This window comes from Haliotis rubra, unplaced genomic scaffold (assembly GCF_003918875.1).
Source record: "Haliotis rubra isolate DU_JTF1 unplaced genomic scaffold, ASM391887v1 Scf185, whole genome shotgun sequence".
Classification (NCBI taxonomy): Eukaryota; Metazoa; Mollusca; class Gastropoda; order Lepetellida; family Haliotidae; genus Haliotis; species Haliotis rubra.
Window position 1 is genome coordinate 1542960 of NW_025765836.1, and position 19377 is coordinate 1562336.

Sequence of the window (19377 nt, forward strand, 5' to 3'; positions counted from 1 at the left end):
GTTACCGTATACCCTTATATACACACAAAGAACTTAATTAAGCACCCCCTGTATTTTTGCAATCATAGGTTTTCAACACGTACATAAAACCTCTCGTGTCTACGCCATTCCTAGTGTAAATCAGCTTCCAATTGGGCCAGGTTCTGTACAGGAGGATGCCTTCGTAGCACACGACGACTCATCATATCCCAGATATGCTCCAAAGGGTTGTGCTCGGGGCTCATTCAATCGTGAGACATGTCAGAACTAAGTTCTTTGTGTATATATGCTTAGACACTTACATGCATCAATTCCATGCACATGTGTATAGAGTGAGTGGAATGAGTGAATATAATAACAATTATCTGTGACGTAAGATTCAAGTGTTTGAGGAACAACTGACCGGGGATCGGCTCAACAAGGCAGCGTACACCCAAATGTTGAGTGATATGCGTATGTTAGTAAACACTAAGTATTATGATCATCAGATAGAGCCGTATTTCCTCTCTCAGCATTAATGCGGATGTCCTGTACATCTTGACCGGAATATGTTTCCTGCATGATACCACTCCTCGTAATATGCACAAGTTCATTCGGTGCATGAACAGTGCACGATGTGAGATGAGGTGAGGTGAAATTGGGTTTAACGTCGTGCTTGAGAATATTTCGCTCATATGACGACGTGCATGCGTGTGTATGTGTATGTGCGGCTCCTTGTACTAGCCCAGACGTAAGCTGGTTTTATAGTGCTAGCCCACTGATATACCATGCCGCAGTGAAGCATGAATACCCCACTCAGACATATTATACTGACTCCGAGCCGACCAGTCCTTGTTGTACCCATTAATACCGAGCGCCAGGCAGGACCAACAAGTGACATATTTTAACGTCTTTTGGTATGACGCGGCCGGGGATCGAACCCGCGACCTTCCGCTCTCCGGCCGGACGCTCTAACCACTACACCACGGAGGCGGTCCGCAAGATGTGGGAGTGATGCATAATTAAATGCATTACATCCTTAAATCATTGATATGACACACTGACACTATCCTTTCAAATGTCACTATATCAATACAAATTATATGAAATATTGGATCATATAATCAGTTAATGAAAGTATTCAAAATTCACAATTACTGTTAAGAAGTTAAAATATGTGTACAAAGGCGCAGAGAATAACAGCCAACACGAATTTGTTATGAACAAATATTTATTATATCAAATCGTGATCATACCAAGATAGAAAATGTAAAGTGAAAGACTTCAACATAGGAAATTTCCTTGAACACATCTGAGACAACAAGACATGAGCATCATATGAAAAAATGATAAAACAGTTTGAAATATTGAGCAGCAAACAAACAAAAGCATGCCTCGAGCACTAGACTAGCATAAATCTATATAATGATATTTAATACACAGTTCATATATCTCTTTTAAAAATCCTGGCGATTTCTGAGGAATTAAGATGACCAGACTTCCTTGTTTAGATTTTGTTTTTCGCAGTGTTGGTACAGGACTGCTCGAACACTAGATCGAAATAAAAGCTCAATTTTGCTTTATGTTAAAAGTTCCAATCCTGCAAACTTTTAACTTGAAACATATTTCATTACATCAAATCAAAATAGTTTTTAAAAAGATCTACGGGCAGATGACATTGCAAAGCAAATGCATAGATACATCATGCAGATTATGTTTATGAAAATTAATATAAAACAAATACATGTATGTTGACAATGAAAAGTTATATGGACAGCTGGCAATTTCAAACACTGGATTACTGCCGTCACGTCACCTGTACACACAATAAGCCGACACGAGTTACCTCCCCTGAATAAACCAAATCTTCGCAGCCATTCAAACATTCCGTAAAGCTGCATCTTATAATGTTGTCAAGCATACTTATTGTATCTAATAGTACCTATTATTGTTGTGTAGTATATGGTATACCATAAATAAAATGATGTGTCTATCTTTGCGAGAATGCTGATATGGTAAAGCAGTGAACTACACAGTCATATTCTATGCTCACTGACCGTTGGACAGTCTTAAAACCCGCTTTGCATTTTGAATTGATACCCTGCCCTCACAATTGTCGTTAGAGTAAAGGAGAAAGTTTTGTGAGCAATATTCTTATTCATCCAGTGAGTGAAATGTGATATTTGCATGACGATACACACGATACACCCTATGAAGTCCATTATGTGAATAAATAGAGAGTATGAATCTAGTGCGTTTCTATTACTTTCCTCCAAAAGAAAATATCGATAATGTGTATTCAAGTCTCAGGCAGATCACCCAATACATATTCTCACCTCATATTGGTGATGCATATTTGATCATACCATCATCAGAATATTATATACAGGTATAAAAATAGTCCGTTAATCGAGACCAGTAACATCACCCCAAAACGATTGTGAGGACAATGGACCATTGACTAATCGTTCGGAACCTGGGTTTTCCTGATTTACGGGTTTTCATTGTGTAACGAAGTTGCACAAGACTTGCACTAGAGACATGGTATGTCTATAGCGTATTTTGGCACATGATATGACGCATTCATGACTGAGCATTTATTACAGAGAATACGGTATAACCCCCACCTCCGTGTCCTGCCAGTTATCTGCGTATCTATGTTTATACTCCAGGCCTCTTGGCCTCTAGGCATGGATCTTTACGTTAGCAGGTGGAGGAGGGGCGTTGTAGAGCTTCAGACGGTGCAGCAGGTTGACGAAGTGGCCGAGGTCGATGGTGTTGTCGTCAGTCCCCGTCGTCTGGAGGAAGAATTCAATCTCCTTATCCTCCAGGAGACGCCCCGTGGCTGTCTTGAGTGTCTTCAAGCCAATCCTCGCCTCCTCCACATCCAGCTTACCGCTCCCATCCGCGTCAAGTTCCCGGAATTTTTGCACGATCTCTTGGGCGCTGAAATAATGAATGAAATCTTAAGACTAAATTACAATTAATCCTCCTCTTCCGTCATACATAAAACATATATATTTAAAAACCTCAAATTTTACCTCAGAAAAGAATACTTTTGTACACTCTAGCTTCTAAAGGTCAGTTTTGCCAGAATCAGTAGCTGGTTGCGATTCATAATAAAATGTAAATTCAACGTGAAACGCACTATGCTGCTTACTATTTCCTCGTTGATGTGTATAGCACTCATTAACAGACATCAGGGGTCCACAGACTTTGGCCTTACTGTGTTTCTCGGATTTATCTTTGGAAGTAGAATCATGTCACTGAATCAAAAGCGGAGTAGGGCGTCTTCATGGCAATTATGCTAAGTAAGCGGCTTCCACAGTTTACCAAATTTGTCAGGCCTACGCATCTTTACACCAAACATTGGCGGCGCGCAGAGAGAGCATGGAACCAGTTTAACTGAACAGGGGTCGTATTTTAAAAAATAAAAAAATATTAGAGCGCTTATGAATTCTTAACTATAAGAATTTAAAAAAAATAATTTAGGTCTGATCCTTAACTTTAAGTAAATTTTAAGAATCTTTATGAACACAGCCCCAGATCTTGCTCCAATAAAGGCATAAAGTCTGAGCACAATCTCTATGACGTAGCATTATACGTGACGTCAACAATACAGTGACGTCATAAATCCCAGTTAATGGAGAACGGCATCAAGCTGTGTCGAGCCTTGAACTTCGTCGCGGCTGCTCGCTGTCATAGCTGTATCAGTGATGTACAGGTGTATGTCCTCACCGGATCTACAAGATCTCTTTCTCAACCACAACAACAACAGAGGAAAGAAGGGTGACAAGTCTTCCCAAGCCAGAGCGAGTAGCGGGCAATGGATCCCTTCAACGTCGGCCCAACTGCAACTGACCCCGGTCCGAACCTGGCGTCCCGCTCAGCGTGATGTGATGCGGCAGTTGAGGAGTGAAGGAATTATTGGGAACCGCTCCACATGCAGAGCTGGGGACCAGAGGACGACCAGGGTACCTCGGCCGCAGAGACTCAAAGATAGACTCGAGAGGGTTCATAAAACCGGTTCGAGTCTTGAAGAAAGACTGGAGCTCGCTACAATATTGAGAGAAAAGGCTCTGTGGGACCATGGCCGTATGGCGAGGCAGAGTGACGCGCGCAGGTCGCGGATTACAGATATGCAGAACAGGGTTCAGGAAGAGCTGAGGCAGCAAATGGACGATAAGTTGAGGAGAGCGAATGAGAGGAAGAGACAACAGTTGGCGGAGAGGGTAGCCCAGAGGCGGAGAAGAGACTTAATGGGCTGGGGGGAGCTTGAGTGAAGTCTTCTTAGACTGGGGAGTGGAATATAGAGAACTCACCAATCATGTTTCTGTTATTTTACACTAACTTCTACATATTGTACTTGCTTGATGATATATAAATTTGATTTATCTGTTACGATGTTCAATAGTCAAAATAAACTGTTGAATGTCAAACGCCCCATATCTGGGATTTTTTATCAAATTTGTTGGATTTAATTGGATTAAATAGCTCTAATACCACACGATTAATAATTTCATTCTGACACCTTTATCCTGGTATAGTATATATACCACAATGTCAGAATTCTGTGGATGGTTAAAAAGGATAAATTTCATCCACAGAGTTCATAAAGTACATGTACAAAGTTGTAAATATTTTCAGTGTGGTTGCACAGGTTTGTCGTTACATTTGTTTTGTTCTGTAGTGTAAGTTTCAGGCTCTGGTAAGGGACCGTTCATAATTTATGGCGTGTGTGATGATTTTCAGGGGGGTCACCCATTTTGTTCTGGGGACGTTGTGGGTGTGTGGAGGGCTCATAAATTTTGTACACATGGACAAGGGGTAGAGGGGCGTCATTGATTTTGTACATGACATTCAGGGGGTAACTTACTTTGTATTATTAATTTAAGGGGGGTGGGGGTTGCATTCACACTGTACATGCTGCTCCATTAAAATCATCATCACCCCAAAAAATTGAACGGTCCGTAAGGACTCTGCAGTAGCCTATTGGTAAAATCTATTGCTAGACATGCCGAGGACCTGTGTTTCTTTCCAAATGGTTGCCCTGTCTCAATGGGTGTCTCTTGACAGTGTAGTATACAGTTTGTTTCGTTTTACTGTAATATTTAGCAGGTAAATCGCCACTATGCCTAGTACCGAAATTACAACCGACAAACATCTATAAGTGAAATCATGCCGTAGACGAACATAGATAATACATTTCAAGTTACATCGTCCAAAACGATGTATATATACGTAACTTAATGTATAGTCCATTGTCCCCATTGCACCCTGGGATTTACGAGGTCTCACACTATGATATGATTCCCGTTATACTTACTGGTCGCCAGCACAGTCGAAGAACATCTTGAACTCCCAGATGCTCATGATGTTGTCATTGTTCTTGTCGAAGTTGTGGAAGATGTTGTCGGCCTGTTCGTCGTCAAGTCCAAACTCTGCTTTCAGCATATCCACGGCTTCTTCCTTCTTCAGCTGTCTGACGTTGTTCGCCTGGTACTTGGAGAAAACCGCCAACACGTTCTCTCTGAGGACGCCAATACAAAGGGATATTAAAAAATACATTATCTTGCGCCTCATATTATATCAAGGAAATAGAAAAGGTATTTTCAGTGTATTTTTTGTTACTTATTAGTTGCACTGTATTGGATAAGTTAATATGATATTGTTTTAACCCCGTTTTGAAAAAAACATCAACATTTTAGTTAAATCACGACAAGGCAGTTTAAAGTTTTAGATGATGACGTTTACGGGTTTGGTGAAACCAGGACTACGTGTGTGGTGTGGACAAACCAAGTATCACCATCGGGACTGTCTGGGATTCAAACCCAGAAGACGCTTATCACTTAGGTGAAACAACCATCACATTGGAAGAGTCCTGTGCTGACAGATCGAGGATGATAACCAAGGAATGTTGTATATCGTACACAACCCTACTCTTGACATGGGCCGTATTTCCACACAGTAATTGACTGCACCCTTCACCATTTGGTTGGATGACAGAATATTTTGATGACAGCATGAATATCATTATGAATAACAAGTGACTATTTGCACGACTTCAGATAACTGTCACTATTTATAAAGTACTTACGGGACTTTCCTGTTTCTGTTCATTGTGGACCTCTGTTTGTACAACCTGAAACAATGAAGACTGATTTAATCGGAAGGTATACCTTTGTGAAGCGCAGGTAAACTGTTAACTACTATCCTATCGTCAAGGGCCTCTTCTGCATAGTGATCTGAGCAGTACTGCTGTCATACGTTTGTTTCAGCAAGTACTACAGAAGCAAAGCGTGGTTAAAACCAGTAATGTTCAACAGCATCCTCGACAAAGGCCTGACTGTACAGTTTGAGCGAAGAGAGCCGACTGAACACTTCTAGAGTGAGTGAGTGAGTTTAGCTTTACGCTGCACTCAACAATATTTCAGCTATATGGCGGCGGTCTGTAAATAATCGAGTCTGGACCAAACAATCCAGTGATCAACAGCATGCGCATCGATCTGCGCACCTGGGAACCGATGACATGTGTCAACCAAGTCAGCGAGCCTGACCACCCGATCCCGTTAGTCGCCTCTTTCGACAAGTATGGGTTACTGAAGGCCAATATTCTAACCCGGACCTCTACGGGTGAACACTTCTAGATTCTATGCAATCACACATTATATGTTAAAAACTGAAGTTGGATAGAGACGGTAATTTTGATAACGGCAACACAATAAGGTTGTACATAAACAAACCCGAACATTTCATATACTTTTCTATTCGATACTTTTTTAGTAACAAACTTCAAATTCAACCCATTTACATTCCATAGGCTTTAGTCTGTGACCTGTTTCCTTCCGCCTACAGTCATGGGGAATTCTGACATGTTTTTTATGTTAGGTAGTATTAGATGAGCAAATACAGAAAACATAGACAGCATGTGACGGTTGATTGGCACCCTTTTTGGTCAGAAACAACAGACAATATATGCACTGGTACTGAGTACCGGTACTGAGTGTATTTCTTGACTGCCTGTAAAAGACATGGTCATGGTCAAGTCCAGACATGGTAAACCATAGATGATGCACACATTGCGCACGAAGACACAGAATCGGATTCATATACCAAGTTTCTATCTCGCTCGGCTTATACAGCAGGCCACGGAATCCAACCAACGAGGTGAGTTACTGACGAGCTGTGTGGGGTGAGGTGGACGAGTGAAGTGAGGTAAAATGGGCTATTAGAATATGATAATACTTACATAGTGACCTGCATGCATGTTTGTATGGAGGGCTTTCTTATTTCGAGTGTGCCCGTGCGTGTGCGCGTGTGTGCGTGTCTTTACTGAGCATCAGCTCAGTGGCAACCGCCAGCTCTGCCCGGCAGACCGTCACAGCCATAGCGAAACGAAATGCATCTCAAAAAGAAGTAACGGTTACCTATTCTAGTGCATCTCCACGAAAATAAGAGTCGAGGCCGTGGCATTGTCTTATAGTGCTAATTATTTATGGCTTACTGCATTGGCAGCCAAATGAAAAGTGAGAAAAGTCTTCCTGCAACAGCATGCAGGGTTGATTATCCGCCAGAGTTTCTGTCATTTTGACATATAGCCGTCCCTTGTTACTGTCTGTTTCTCTGGCGCTTGCATGGAAGCGATCGTATACCAAATGGGGCTATTATAACATGCGATGGAATCGTAAATAACAATTAGGGCATTCACATTTTCACACTCACGTGTGATCTCATGTTAAATATTTTCAAAATGACCGAAAGGACCATCACTGGGACAGAAACTCACAATTGTCAGTAAAAGCATTTAACTTCTCTGCGCTGTAGTCTTTCTCGACGCACATTAACCATATACTTTTTACAGCTCATACTGCAATTCTACAGACTTACACGAAGTAGGTCTAAATCTTCTAAACGTTCTAAATCTCCCATCTTATTGGGACTCCTATAATTTGCATTTATATGCAGCTGCTGCCAAAAGCATATATTTTCAGAAACTAAGCGTTAGTTTGTTTTGTTGCAGAACTCGGTCTGAGGAAGAATGTTGTCACAAATTGTTAGCTGAAATGGATATAACGTACCTCATTTATATGTGGTATGTGTCTGTACTGCTATATCGTTGTACGTGCTGTGTTTACATATGTAGTGTATAGAATATTGAGACTGTTTCTTCATGGAATGCTATGCAATATATATCTTATCTTATCCAGGTCTCGGAAGCCAGAACGCCAGTTACTGTGTGATTCATGATAATGTTCCGTGTTCTAAACGTGTCTGTCTGTAAGGTCAAACCTAGGTCAGCTCGATAATGATCTTCTTCCATATCATTACTCCCGGTATGCCGCAGACAGTGAATTCCACTGCCTACCATTCGTTATATTATAGCTGTCTGCACTGATAAACACGTACAGTTGTGCAACTATCATTCTGGGCGTATGTGCATAAATATATATAAACCGGGCACTCGTACATATATGAGTGAGTGAGTGAGTTTAGTTTTACGCCGCACTCAGCAGTATTCCAGCTATATGGCGGCGGTCTGTAAATAATCGAGTCTAGACCAGGCAATCCAGTGATCAATAGCACGAGCATCGATCTAAGCAATTGGGAACCGATGACATGTGTCAACCAAGTCAGCGAGCCTGACCACCCGATCCCGTTAGTCGCCTCTTACGACAAGCATGGGCTACTGAAGATCAATATTCTAACCCGGACCTTCACGGTCTCGTACATATATGTTGTGACAGGGCGGATGATCTTCATTTAATTTAGTGAACGTATATGGTTTTACGCTGCATTTGTCAATATTCCAGCAATATCCCAACACATACCACCCATGTCCGGATCGAACCCGATATCTCCATGACGAGAAACAGATTTAACCATTTGGCAACCCCACCGCCCCTCTTCATTTAAGTCATGATATGTGGTGTTAAATGTTAACTCACTCATCATTTCATGACAGCCCTTTTGACAGATAGTTTGTATAAACCCAAGATATACACTGAAATCATCACAAGCCTGTTTATTTCACCATGTGATGCACCATAGAAGCAATCTTAGGCATGCGTGTCTGTACAATATTTTTTGGGCCAGTTAATCGGGGATTGTCCAGCAAATTAGGGGAGTGAGTACAGAGGTACACATTATGGCGCCCGACACTTGTCGGTATCGTCTATATGCATTAAGGTGCTAGCAATCTGTATTCCTTCGTGACGCAGATATAGGTAATACACTGTGAACAAATCTACCTTATGGGAAACCGTTTGCGTTTGTTACTATTGAAATGATATTCCGACCAGAAAAAGGCTATGAGAATCTTTACTTCTTGGATCAGGGTTATGTTGAAACGTAATATTTGATTGATATTATTCTGGAGCTGTTCCGTGCTCCAGAACAAACGCATGCCAAAACATTAAATAAATCGTTACCTTACCATGTACCACGCAAAACATACACAGACCAAGGGTGTATATATTGTATATACGTCTTTGTACCGACCTACACGCATACGATAACTATTTTATCTCGCAGCACGAGAGAGCCAACAGCAACAAATCTGCAGATATTTAACACGCGGTTTCGGGAGAGGCTTCGGTTACCACGGCAACAATCAACAGTAGCAAGATGGAGTTGTGAGATTATCTGAGGGTTATTTTCATGAGGCGTTCACCCCTCGAGGTTGGCCTTGATGTGCAGCCTACGTGGAGAATAGACAAACAGAACACATGTGAACACAATGTGCGGTCGTCTATCTAGCAGAGCTTGATATCACAGTCGTCACGATGTCGTGCAAGAAGTCTGAAGATGCCAGCCATATAAGTCTCTGTGTCAGTAAACATGATGGTACCGTGGAAATGAAGCACACATTAATTAACTTATCTATGTGTTCACAGCAGTCCCGCAAACTGACTCTTTAAACCTACACCAACACTCTGTATATAAATACACTGTTGGGGGATGTTGACTCTGTCATTATTTGCTGTCCAGTTCAATGACTATTTACCTTCAAACACATGAACAGCCACTTGGGGTCATAATAGCTCCCTTGTAACTAAAGAAACGAACTAAATGTGTTGATGTTTTATAAGTGTAATTCACTGCTATTCAGCTTACCAGCTCTCGTGTATTTCGGCGACCACACGGACATACACTCACGCACGCGCGCGCACACACACAAACACACACACTCCCTTCTTTCCACCACTCTCGTCCTGTCAGCTCTATCAGACTATAGTCAAACCATCTGCACTTGAAACTTTACTACACACACACTGTTCTACCAACGTAACTGTTCCTATGCTTTACACGTAGATGCAATGTACGGAGAAGTAAAACACTTTATGTTTCTTCAGGCGGACGGCCAAGATACCAAAGTCTCATCAAACTGCAGATGTTTACCAGGCACCAACGAAGTGCTCTACTTAGTACCCATTAATATCACTCGGCCCGTCCATGTCCAGTGATCCACACACAGCACGTCTGTTAGTCTGTCTCACAGTCCCGAACCACATTATTTTCCCCACTGCCAAGCCCTCTCTGCAGTGCTAAAGCCCTAAATAAAGCAAGTCTAGATTTCCTCAGGTTCTGAATCTCTGGTCTCCCTGGGGCTCCTTTTCAATTTAAATGGGCTTGTTTCGTTACTATCAAAATTATATATATTCAGAGACTAAGCATCACTACAGGTCTGTGTACATAGACAGTTGACCGCACAGCTGACCACCAGAACGTCCAAGCATCCCCAACAGCTGGCACAGGGCGGTCTGACATTGATACCCTGATGGCATGTCCTCCAGTCTTCCAGCAACACGCGGCTTTCATTATCTTGGCAGGGTCGGGTTATCATAACAGCTCTCATATTTACTGCAGTAACAAAGTAAGTGAATGACTTTTTCTGAAAGGTAGTGACATGCCAGTCTCTGCCTGATGACGTTGAAGAATCAGTGAGAGGATACGTGAATGATTTTGATTCTGTGACGCAGTATTTAGGCATGCAGTGATTAATCAGTTTACTATCGGATGAATACCAAACGTCACACATGTTTAACCCCCTCGTGAAATCAACGATCGTGGTGCTGGCATTCTGAGGATGTTAGCAGGACTTTCTTGGGCATAAACCCGAGACACTCCGGGTACAGGCAGTACTAAGGACACTGGGCAATCTTTGCTTTCTAATGAAGCCTAAACAACACGCTAGCCTCTCTTTCAGCAAATATCTAATAAAACAGCACACACCCAGTCTGTCTCACAGTCCCCTGAACCTCATTATTTTCTCTACTGCCTAGCCCTCCCTGCAAATGCTAAAGTCCTAGATTAAGCAAATCTAGATTCCTCAGGTTCAGGCTGAATCGCCCATCTCACTGGGGCTCCTTTTCAACATAAATAGGATTATTTGTTACAAACAAAATTATATATATTCAGAGCCTAAGCCTTAGTCTACCATTCCAATGTCGTCGTTTCCTTAGAAAAGCTAACTGCCAACATATAATCATCCCTTAATTTGCCGCTTCGTTTCATGCACGAAGGTTCACTTCACCCTTATATTATTTACTATCCTGCACGACTATACAGAAGCGGCTATGTGATATAACGTCATCTGTATACCACCGTTAATGCTAGTTGGCACTGTGGTGCCAGTGTTACCTGACCCTCCGTTACATGTGGCATTCGTTAACTCCGGTATTACCTTCGTTATCTGAACAACTCACATTCAGTTAATGAATGTTTTAGCTGAAACACTGTGGCATATGACGTTTACGCATCAACACGTACATAACTTCATCCAAATAAGTCTGTTATATTCCAGGCTATGTATCTATGTAAGTGTTGTAAAGCTTCACGATCATTTCTCACTATTATCACGAAATGTTATAGTAAAAGTGACACTCGTTAAGCCGAACTGCTTGATGAGACATATCTTAACTCTTCAGGGTTTCGGGACAAGCGGTTTGTCGATACAAGAAAGGGAAATAACGTTTAGAAGAACCTAGTCACATATATACTACCCATCAAAAGTTTAGACTCACCAGTGTAAATGTAGCCACTTACTTCAGTCAACTGTTCTAAACTTGATTTTGCAAAATATTCCATTCAGTTTATAGGTACTGTTTACACATGAACAAATGTATTGTAAAGCTAATTCGTAACGTTAAAAAGATTATTGTCATGAGTTCAGTAAATGATGAAAATCAGTAAAAATTGGCGAATTCTTAACAAAACATTACAGCAAAACGCAGCTGTTCACATGAACGATATTAATCTGCATAAAGTTTGCAGTTGGTTCCCCCAAGTTAGTGGAGAAATTCATCTTCGATTTAACCATATATATAGACATAACATATAGTGAGTCCTTTAGGTGAGTCTAAACTTTTGATGGGTAGTTTATTAACAATATAAATCAAAACTATATCTATCGCTAGTTCATCAGCCTGTCTCTCTGTCATTGAACCATGTGATGTCCCTTCGTCCTGTCTGTAATACAAAAGCCCCAAATCAGAGACCATATTATATGGTCTCTGCCCAAATGAAGCAATCCTGATTTTCCTCAGCATGCCCCGTCAGACTTGGGATCCGTTTCAATTTATCCAGAGTTATTTACTTATATAATATATTTCCATAGACTAAACTTCAATCTACCAGTTTATATTTATTATGCTACTCACTAATGTTCCAGCACGTCTTATACCACAGTCGTGTCCAGTGTACTGCGAGGACACACAAGGAAATAGACGCCAAAGTCAAGTCCAAGAAGCGACGTCGAATTTACGGTTACTTTCAATTTGTCACCAGTAGTTTCAATACAAACATAATCCTTATCAATTGCAAGATATGGACGGTAATACCAAAGGCAATTCGCTCAGGAGACGGCTTATCTGTTCGTCTAAAAAAAAACAAGAAGACTTTCATCCTTGTACTTTGGCTGAAATCGTTTTCAATGTCCAGTGCGTTCACTCGAACCACAATGCGTCGATACATCTTGACACTGGTTCTTAATGGGCAGATTCCTGTACATGGAAAAGCACCAAGGTAAACCTCGTGGTTTGAATAATGCCCAAAATGGAAGGAACAATGATCTCGTGTTTATATCATATAAACTGTATGAAAAACTCGAGAGACGGTGTTAGCATGGATCACTTACAGTATTTATAGGTTTTACGATGGGAAGAAACATATTGAACTTCGTAAGGGACCATATGAAGTACTCGATGGAGGGTGTTACAGTAATGATACATTTTAGAAAGGAACCTGTCTGTGCTGATAGTATCTGACACCCCATAAAGTACACACGCCACATCGACTCATATAAAATGATTTCTTGTCTCTCTCCTTGTCTGAAAGCATACAGCTAACATCTAGATGTCTGGGACGCACATGGACATAGCAGAGAGCTTGTGTAAATGTCATGTTCTGGAGTCCATGGCAACACTAGAAGAAGATAACACATGAAGCTACATCCACACTTGAAGCCTGTGGAGAGAGTCGCCGGTTAAGGTACCTACCTTGTAGCGTGTATCCTGCACTGCACTTCCTACTGTAGTGTGTACGGTGCACAGACGCGGGCTCTAATACCGTGTTGGTTCCTGTAACCTGATCTGGCTGGATGCACCCACCGAGATTCCACCGTGATGTTCAGCGCCCTGTGTTACGTGGCCGTTTACCGTAGTTCATGTAAGGTCTACATGGAAAGAGGTGTTTTGGGAAGATGAAGTCAGGCTTCAAACGGAACTTTACACATCCACATGTATATTACTAATAATTAGCATAATGATGATGATGAAGACTTCGAAGATGATACTCAATTTGTATTACCCTTATCCAGTTCGTGCTCGAACCCACATTATTTCACTGGCTCACTAAATACTGCAATTTTTTGTTGTTCATTAGGCTCGTTGTTTTATACAATTTATCGACACATTTCTTGTATGTATATCATGTAATGATTTGCTGATTTGTTTTATGTGGATTTTACTATAGACTGCAATTTCTACAGTTGCTCATCAAAACGGGTTTTTTTGTTTATATGATTCTCCGTGTGTGTGTGTGTGTGTGTGTGTGTGTGTGTGTGTGTGTTATATGGACGTCTTATTTCAAATTTCAGTAATAATTTATATTCTACTGCACTCCAATAATACCTGGAAATATTAATATAACATTTTACCATGTCAAGTAACTACTTGTAGTAATATGGAAACGTTTGACTGTAATTTCATGTTCGCCACCCACGTGAGTTTATTGAGACGTATACGGTACACATTAACGCCCTTTTATATGTAGCTCCAGGCCATCCCCTCATCTACACGCTCTGCCAGACAGGGGGGCAGATTACCTCACGTTCTATCCGCGTCGAACACGTCATATACTAGTTCAGTGTTATGAGACTTACCTCTGATATCTGTAGCTGATGACCACGCGTACTCAAGAGTGTGTGGGTGGCGCAGGTGTAGCAGGGGTGTGTCGTAGGGCGGAGGTGTTGGGGTACGGCAGGATGAGTTCTGGCCCCGATTTCTCGAAACAAACTTAAGTATTTACTCAAATTCCAAACTGAGTTTGACAATTTGAAACACCTGAATTTTTAACTCAACTATATTTTTTAAAATAAAAAAGCCCAAACAAGTTAAGTAATATATCCACCAAACTCAAATTGTCTACTATGTTTGAATTTAATATCGATTTCAGTTCATTCTCTGAAATGCATTTTCCTGCGTTTTCTCAAATTTGAGTAAAAACTCTAACTTAAGTCAGAACTCAGACTTAAGTTTGTTTCGAGAAATCGGGGCCTGGTCATTGTTGGATATACACATACAAGGAAAATGATGGAGGAACAAAAATATAATTCACCGCCATCTATCGAGGATAGTGATGATGAGAGATTACGATGATGAGGATTATAGTTATTATTATCATGAGAAATATTTCCACATATTCCCGTATCAAGATCAGATCTATTTGTTAACATTCATATTTTTTTACCTAACAGTGATTATCCAGTTTTATTTGATATTGGATTGTTGCCATGACGATGTTCATTGTTATTGTCCAGAGGGCGTTACAGTGGCACTGATGCTCACAATGAACATGATTATGGCATTAACAACTATATATAGGTTTCTGAATCTTATGAACATAACATATTGAACACTGTGTGACATCAGCTTGGAATCCGGACCGAATTCGGAACCCTGGAATGTCATATTTGTTCATTTTTGGACAGATGTTTTCCCAATATTGCTACTGGCGAACATTGTTATGCTCAGACATATCGTGTCCTAATTATAGGTGGACACTCTTCAAATCTTAGTTCAGTCTCCTGATCCAGGCATATGGCACGGTACAGTTGATATTAGTCTGTCTCACAGTCCCTGAACCACATTAATTTCCCTACTGCCAAGCCCTCTCTGCAGTGCTAAAGCCCTAAATAAAGCAAGTCTAGATTTCCTCAGGTTCAGGATCTCTGGTCTCCCTAGGGCTCCTTTTCAATATGAATGGGCTTGTTTGTTACTATCAAAATTATATATATTCAGAGACTAAGCCTTAGTCTAAGTTGATGTGTCCATGGCAAGTTGTTCTTGGTTTCCCTTCCAGTGTACAGAAGCCGGTTCAGTACTCCGTCTGTATGGTAGATTACATAAATGTTTACACTCCATCACCACTACGCATTCCACTGAAATAACCAGGAGATGTGTAAAACAGTGCTGACTCACAGCGCTCCACAGTGCTCCCCGCCACACCTGGCTCGGTGTTTATTGATGCTGCCCTGATGGAAGGGGTAGGCAGCTTGTACAAGCCTCATCTCGATCACAGGCCATGAATCATCAAGCGTTGGGTCAGATTACAAATAACACTCGTATCTGTAATGCACATTTAAGCAATATACATCTACTTTTTAAGGTTTGGAATTAGATTTTTTACCCTCATGTAATATTCCAAGAAGCCACAACAAACTGACTATGCGTTCGCCTGGTTGTTTACAGCTGATGGGAAGAGGGTGGGGACATGTTGTTTGTTTCTTACAAATTACACCATTCACTGTTCCCGAAGCCTGATAGATTTACCATTTTCTTCCCAGATAACCCATTGTATCCCGTAAACGTCTACAGCACTAGTCTAGATGGGAACAAAGAAATAGGTAACAGTTCTGGTAGTAGACGGCGTAGTATAGCTGAGTAGTGGGTGTAGTGCAGTTAGTCACCGGAACTGGGGTTGTCTGGAATTACTATAATCGTTGGTATCGGTGGTATCTGTGACGTATAAAACTGTTACGTGTCGATTTCCATGTTGAAACAATAAGTAAACTAAATCTGGACGTAAAAGAATTCAGAGTGAAATCAACAACAATAACAAAAATACATATTTTACAATTTGGAAGTGTCAGTATGAAATATAATAGCCCTAGCAAAGGCAATAAAGTCAGTGATGATAATAATCCCAAACAAGTCTTGTTTGTTTTTTCATGGGTGAAACTCTCCACAGATTGATGGTCTTGATGAACTGTGAGATGACAGAGAAAGTTTCCAGGAGTTTCTCTACTAAGTTGGACTGTTCCATAAGATTCCAGATTACTCTAAACTCTCTGCCTAATACAGTAACAGGTGCAAACTTTATGGATGTCATCCTCTTTATTGTCAGGAACACATAATATCAGTAGACTAACAACTAGTCTCTGAAATGAACATATTTTACTGAAAACGTTCATGGTAAAAAAATATATATATAATGAAAAGGCCCTGAGACTTTCTTCATTTTCAGAAAGCTGAAGCTGAAGCTGAGGAAATCTAGACTTGCCACATTTTCTAGACTTGCGTGGGCTTTCTTGGATATATTTGCTTAAGGGTCTGTACGAGAGACTAATAATATCATGTGCTCCTTATAATAGACATCCATAGTGTTCATCATAATGAAGAAGTTGACATTCAGAAACTTTCACTTTTCATTTGGATCACTTCTAAATGCCGTTCACAGACTTTAAATATAGTCTCTATCTCACCATGGCTCTCGTCTATAAGTATTTTGATTGTGGCTTATAAGTCACAAACATCGCGTACGTGTTGCAAAGCACAACATATATGAATTAGAGTGTTGTGGAAAGTATATCACGATAAATCATGATTTTGTTGAATCGCCCGTGCATGATATGCACCAACAGTATAACAGCGATCTCGACCTTTGGAATCAAGCTAAAAATGCCGAAGTGCGAGAATGCGAGATCGCGAGAACGCGAGATTTGGCCAAAATCTCGCGTTCTCGCGATCTCGCATTCTCGTGTTTTTGGTGTTTACAGTTCTGTGTCACAGTTTGGTCAGAATCAAAGGTTGGTTATTATACATTATAATTGTTACATTCATAGTAAACTAAACCCTAATATTAATCATTACACAAAATAGGTATAAATATGCCAATGATAACAAAATAAAAGTCAATACATTTAACTTGTATGAATGTGCTTATGGTTGTCTTCTGTATGTCCAGTCAATTTGCTGGCTAGTAGTTCTTGTTTGGTAACTATTTTTTGTATCATGTAAGATTGATGTATCTCATCTATTATGTATATTGTATGTACTTGACAAAGATTACATTTGATCAGTGTGTGGTACTTATATGGGATTATTGCATGCGTTCACTGTCCGGGTGCTGGATGTGCAGACACTCTCGTGCCACCCACAGGATAGGTTTCTTTGTACAGTATCTACAGTATATTTAATCATTATACTATGTATTATTATAAGTCTTTATGTCAACACTCGTTTTGTATATCACTGTAAACACGTGATCACGTAGGTCACCTGTGTTATGTTACATCGTGTAATACCTGTATATGATTGTTGATAGGCACATTTATGCACTGTATTTATTATGATGACATGTTCATCAGATGTTATTTTATGTTATGTATATCGTGTATGTTATTGTTATTTCAGGGTGTCTTCTTCCACCACGATATGGAAATAAACAGATATCTCACTCATAACCCGTAGTCTGTGGTTAATTACACATTGGAACTCCACTATATCATGGCTGCCACAGAAACACAACTATTAGCGATACAAATACATTTCTGTTTCTTGGAACTTGGAGACGAAAGAATAAGGCAGGATGTCTTGTAGTCAGGCGGGAGCGGAAGAAAATGTATTAATTGATATTTGATGGCCAAAACTAGCTAATATGGTGTCGAGTAAAACACACTCAGTCTAGCCGACTGCTACAAATTGGCCTGTTAGAATTTCACTTTCATGTTTTCACTTTTATTAGACATTCATATTCACAATTTCGTTTGTTAAATTATATTTAAAACGATGAGGATTTTTAAGTACATAGGAAATTGTAACAACGGGAGTGTACTTATATACACTACCCTACACTTCGTGTATGTAAATTACATGATAGCATTTTCAAGCTATGTCATAATTTTGCTAAATGCTACTTGGGAAATGAAAAGCATGAAGAAGCGTGACCATAGCACAACTAACATGCGCATTCGCCTTGACCTTATGATATTATGCATGCGCAACGACAGCGTCTAAACGCGAGATCGCGAGAACGCGAGAAAATGAAGCGTCGCATTCTCGCGATTTCGTGTTTTTTGTGGCCTTATTTGACAAGTCGAGATTGCGAGATTTGACAGCATGTACAAATGTCGCATTCTCGCGTTGTCGACTTTTGACTAAAGTACTATGTACCAAAAACACGAGAATGCGAGAACGCGAGATTTTGGCCAAATCTCGCGTTCTCGCGATCTCGCACTTTTGGCATTTTTAGCTTGTTTCCAAAGGTCGAGATCGCGAGAATGCGCGAAGGGCTGTCATCATCTACCATTTTAGGGCATGGCATTAACCCGAAAACTGAACCCTCTACGTTGGGCGAGGAACGTGAGACCCTGGCAACATCGTAATTTGGTTGATATGTGATGTGATGCAACACTTACACCTTGTGTCACAGTCAATGCATATTTTAAAAATTCAGTTGTCTTTCTTAAAAAAATAATTCCAAAGCATCAGGTGTGTAGTTTATTTTGTACGTCAGTTTGGTATAATTTCAACACTGTTTTACAATGAATTACACTGACTTTGTGGTGACGTGGCATGCCGTCATTCCTCAACGGAATCACCCCTAGGTCCATAAACGTCTAGGCCTGGATCCTCAAGAGGTGTGAGATATAATATATTACGTACCGGACAATACTTTTTTTGGGAAAGAGGTGAAAAACTGACAATGTCAAATCTGGTCAGTACGGATGATGGTCAAGGTCACCCGCCAGTCACGTCGACAACAGATGCAGGTTCAGTTATCTTATGAGCAGGATTGGCATGCAGCTTCGATAGCAGCTTTAAATATACGTGTTATGTTTCTTTTAAATTATCTATCATATATCAAAGAACACATTGGTTCAAAATTTAGGACTACGTAAGCTAAATTGAGATGTTTCTC

At 40.5% G+C, this 19377-nt stretch overlaps 1 protein-coding gene across 1 annotated transcript; it reads right to left on the reverse strand.

The window, feature by feature from the left end:
• Positions 1–1171: 1171 nt before the first annotated feature.
• On the reverse strand, positions 1172–13532 carry LOC124273881 (mitochondrial substrate carrier family protein C-like). Its single transcript, XM_046709226.1, has 4 exons — positions 13455–13532; positions 6056–6100; positions 5285–5488; positions 1172–2904 (listed from the first exon to the last, which is right to left on the reverse strand). The coding sequence occupies exons 2-4, from the start codon at positions 6076–6078 to the stop codon at positions 2643–2645; spliced, it is 489 nt and encodes a 162-aa protein (XP_046565182.1). The 5' UTR covers positions 6079–6100; positions 13455–13532; the 3' UTR covers positions 1172–2642.
• Positions 13533–19377: the final 5845 nt, after the last annotated feature.

What these genes read in the sequence shown, in the direction of transcription:
- LOC124273881 (XM_046709226.1), bottom strand. Translation starts at nt 6,078, where the DNA reads ATGAACAGAAACAGGAAAGTCCC. An exon ending in AACAGAAACAGGAAAGTCCC is followed by an intron (nt 5,489 to 6,055) that starts GTAAGTACTTTA and finishes TGGCGTCCTCAG; the next exon opens with AGAGAACGTGTTGGCGGTTT. An exon ending in TTCGACTGTGCTGGCGACCA is followed by an intron (nt 2,905 to 5,284) that starts GTAAGTATAACG and finishes TCATTATTTCAG; the next exon opens with CGCCCAAGAGATCGTGCAAA.